Source organism: Vigna umbellata, chromosome 2, assembly GCF_029865625.1.
Source record: "Vigna umbellata cultivar VRB3 chromosome 2, Vumbellata_1.0, whole genome shotgun sequence".
Lineage (NCBI taxonomy): Eukaryota > Viridiplantae > Streptophyta > Magnoliopsida > Fabales > Fabaceae > Vigna > Vigna umbellata.
This window is the reverse complement of record NC_142166.1, coordinates 45,688,026-45,691,410: the sequence shown is the minus strand read 5'-3', so window position 1 is coordinate 45,691,410 and position 3,385 is coordinate 45,688,026. Positions and strand designations below refer to the sequence as shown.

The 3,385-nt window shown below is 39.5% G+C and overlaps 1 protein-coding gene across 3 annotated transcripts; it reads left to right on the top strand.

Moving 5' to 3' along the window:
• LOC124833799 (uncharacterized) lies at nucleotides 1-2,724 on the top strand. Of its 3 annotated transcripts, none has more exons than XM_088107071.1 (2): nucleotides 1-212; nucleotides 413-2,724. In XM_088107071.1, the coding sequence occupies exon 2, from the start codon at nucleotides 981-983 to the stop codon at nucleotides 2,238-2,240; it is 1,260 nt and encodes a 419-aa protein (XP_087963197.1). In that variant the 5' UTR covers nucleotides 1-212; nucleotides 413-980; the 3' UTR covers nucleotides 2,241-2,724. The 3 variants fall into 3 exon arrangements, with proteins under 3 accessions (XP_087963197.1, XP_047164305.1, XP_047164306.1); XM_047308349.2 differs by having other exon boundaries at nucleotides 371-2,724; XM_047308350.2 differs by having other exon boundaries at nucleotides 1-229; nucleotides 371-2,724.
• Nucleotides 2,725-3,385: the final 661 nt, after the last annotated feature.

The following is a 3,385-nucleotide window of genomic DNA, read 5'->3' as shown; positions in this document are numbered from 1 at the left end:
AGAAGAGAAGAAACATAGTATTAGCAGATCGAGTTAGAAAGAGAAAAACAAAATTCAATATAAAATCACCAACAATTAGAAATAAAAGATAAATAAATTGGAGAAAAAAAAAGAAAAAAAAAGGAAGAGAGAGAGGCAAAGGCAAAGCTTGGAAGATTGAAACCCAGTGAGTGAGGTTCGAGATTTGTGAGCAATTCGTGAACTTTGCGAAGGTCAGAGTTCAATCAATGTATAACTACTTTGTTTTTCCCCAAAACACCTAGTATTTCTTCGTGTTCTTCTTCTTCTTCTTCATTGTGCTTCCTTCCATTGTAATTTGAATTTTTTGTTTCTTTGGTTTCGCTTCCTATTTTTTTTTGGGGCACCTCAGTTTTGATCTCTTCTCATCTACTTCGAATTTCGGAATTCGAAGTTCGAAGGCACAGAATTCGGCGAAACAATGGGGGTTTAAATTGGTGCAGTGGTGTAATGTTCGCTTCGCGTTGTTCGACACGACAATGGTGTTTCGGACCCGGGTTTGGTGATTCAGACTTAGGGTTTTGATATGCCATTCAATTCGATGAATTCGAGTTTGATTTGGGGGTTTTCGTGCTCGGAGTTGGGGAGTTTTGTTGCTGTTTGATCTCTAGGGTTTTGGTGGGAGGAAGATGGGATTTGGCTTTGCATTGCATGTTCTGTTCGTTTGCTGAATTTGGGTTTTTTTGGGGCGTAAGGGTAACCCTGTTTTTGTGCAGAATTGCAAGTTTGACTGTGGGTTACTCTGCCATTAGTATCACTCATACATCTGGTGTTGATATATGTACGAATTGTAGTTATCTGATTAGGGAATTGGAATAAGGTTGATATGGGGGAGGGGAAGTTTAGTGTTATTTGGAAACGGAAAGAGCTGCAATTTGGTTCAAATTGAGGCTTCTGCTGTTTTTTTTTTTTTTTTTAATTATTATTATTTGTTGGGTGTTTTGTGAATCTGTTGGTGAGAAATGCAACCCCAGCAGAGCTCAAGAATTGATTTGGGTGAATTGAAAGCACAGATTGTAAAGAAGCTTGGAGCGGATAAGTCAAAGCGGTACTTTTATTGCTTGAACAGGTTTTTGAGTCAGAAACTGAGCAAGACTGAGTTTGACAAGTTTTGTTTCCGAGTGCTTGGGAGGGAGAATCTTCCATTGCACAACCATTTTATAAAGTCAATTTTGAAGAATGCCAGCCAAGCCAAGATCCCACCACCAATCCATCCGTCAGGTCCCCAGAAGTTTGGAGAACATGCGTCAGACATATCTCCTGGTAGAGAAGATGGGCACGAACAGAGTGTTGGCAGCTTCCACACTCAGAATCAAAAAGCTCCCGTTTGGTCAAATGGGATTTTGCAGGTATCCCCTAAGGTTAGGCCTGGCATACGTGAGCGGAAGCTGAGAGATAGACCAAGCCCTCTTGGACCAAATGGGAAGGTTGATTCTGTTTCTCATCAATCCATGGGTACAGAAGATTGTGGTAGTAAGGTTGATATGGAGAATGGAATTCTTACTCCTTGTGATTATCAGACACCTATGCAGCATCTTCAAGCAGTTGCTGAGCTACCTGAGTATGAAAGAGGAGATGCTGATCGGCGACCTGTAGAAAAGCCAAGAATACATGGGAAAGGGCCAGCTGAAATGTCAGTTGTTGAAGACGGGGAAGAAGTGGATCAGTTAAATCGCTTTGGCCTTTCTAAAAGTCCCTTGATAGCACCACTTGGGATTCCTTACTGCTCAGCAAGTGTAGGAGGAGCCCGCAAGGCATTGCCAGTGAGTAGTGCTGGCTATTTTGATAGTTGTTGTGACAGTGGCAGGTTGTCTGATACAGAAACACTCAGGAGGCGCATGGATCAGATTGCTGCAGTACAAGGTCTCGGAGCCATCTCTATGGAATGTGCAAACATGTTGAATAATATGTTGGATGTCTACTTGAAACGGTTGATCAGGTCTTGTGTTGATTTAGTTAGAGCTAGGTCTACAAATGAGCCGAGGAAGACCCCTGCCCCCAGACAGCAGATGCAGGGTAAGGTCATCAATGGTATGTGGCCAAACAATCATTTACACGTGCAGTGTGATGGTGCGTCAGCAGAAGCTGTGTCAGAACATAGACCACCATGCTTAGTTTCTTTGCATGATTTTAAAGTTGCCATGGAACTAAATCGACAGCAACTCGGAGAAGATTGGCCACTGTGGTTGGAAAAAATATCCATGCAATCGTTTGAAGAATAAAACCTTCATGAAAATTTGTCTTCTAGTTCCAATGGCTCAGCAATGGTTGATCAGTGGTCCTGTTCTGTGTTGGTATGAGCCGGAGGGTGACAAATAGATTCTTCTAGCCCTTTCAAGATGAAATATTGATTTTGATCTTCAAAGCATCTTATCTCTGGATTCTCTGCTATTTGTAGGGCTCGAATAGGTCAGATTTATTTAACTGCAACCAAGGGTACCATCAAATCAAACCCATGATTGGTTGCTCTGTTGTATGTTTTTAGCATTTATGTTGGCTGTATTTGCCATTGCTAGAGATCTTGATGCTTTTGTATGCATTACAGCCAATGAGAAAAGAAAGAACTAAGGAAGTTTTGCAGGGATACTGTTGTGTAGCTGGGTTCAAGGAACTATGACTTGTATAAGAGCTGCAGGGTCGCTCTGTATGTATTTTTAAAATCTGAGGATTGATTGAAATTCAATATCAATAACACATTAACATCTATTGAAAATTTCCTAGTCATTTTAGTTTTATGGTTGAAGTCCCTCTGTCCAAATTCATCAAACCCAAAGTAGTGTTTTTGTTTTCTAGTCTTGTGTAGATCTGTAACTTATCCTATGTTTTTCGTGCAAATTAATTTGGTGACTGTAATTGTTATTTTCAATAAAAATGTGAGATTTATAAATTTGACACATCTTTTCATCAGTGTACCGTACAGTTTTTTGTTTCATGAATGCCCTATCAGGTATCCTGTTCGATTGATGTTTCATTATCTCTGGTTTTAGTCTGAATGAATATAGTAATCTTTATCCTTTTAGTAGTTGATCATTAACCAGTTTGATGAAGTTGTTTAAACTTCGATCGATAAAAGTCACTTTTACATTTGTTGGTCTTAGTGGGATATATGATTTGATATGTAATCTAAGGACTTTTGGAATTAAAAGCAGGGTAGGCGTATAGTGCATGAAAGTTCTGCAGGAAAAGCTGAAGAAATAATAGATGTCTACATTCAATTCTCTTATATGATTGAAAGATTTCAACTCCTATATATGTTTGTGTATTATCATATTTTATTATACTGACACTCGTGACATTGAAAAGTGGTGGCATGTTAAGCAAAAGTCTTGCAGAGAATCTGGTGTGCCTGTAAGTTGTGCAAATTCAT

What these genes read in the sequence shown, in the direction of transcription:
- LOC124833799 (XM_088107071.1), top strand. Translation starts at nt 981, where the DNA reads ATGCAACCCCAGCAGAGCTCAAGAATTGATTTGGGTGAATTGAAAGCA.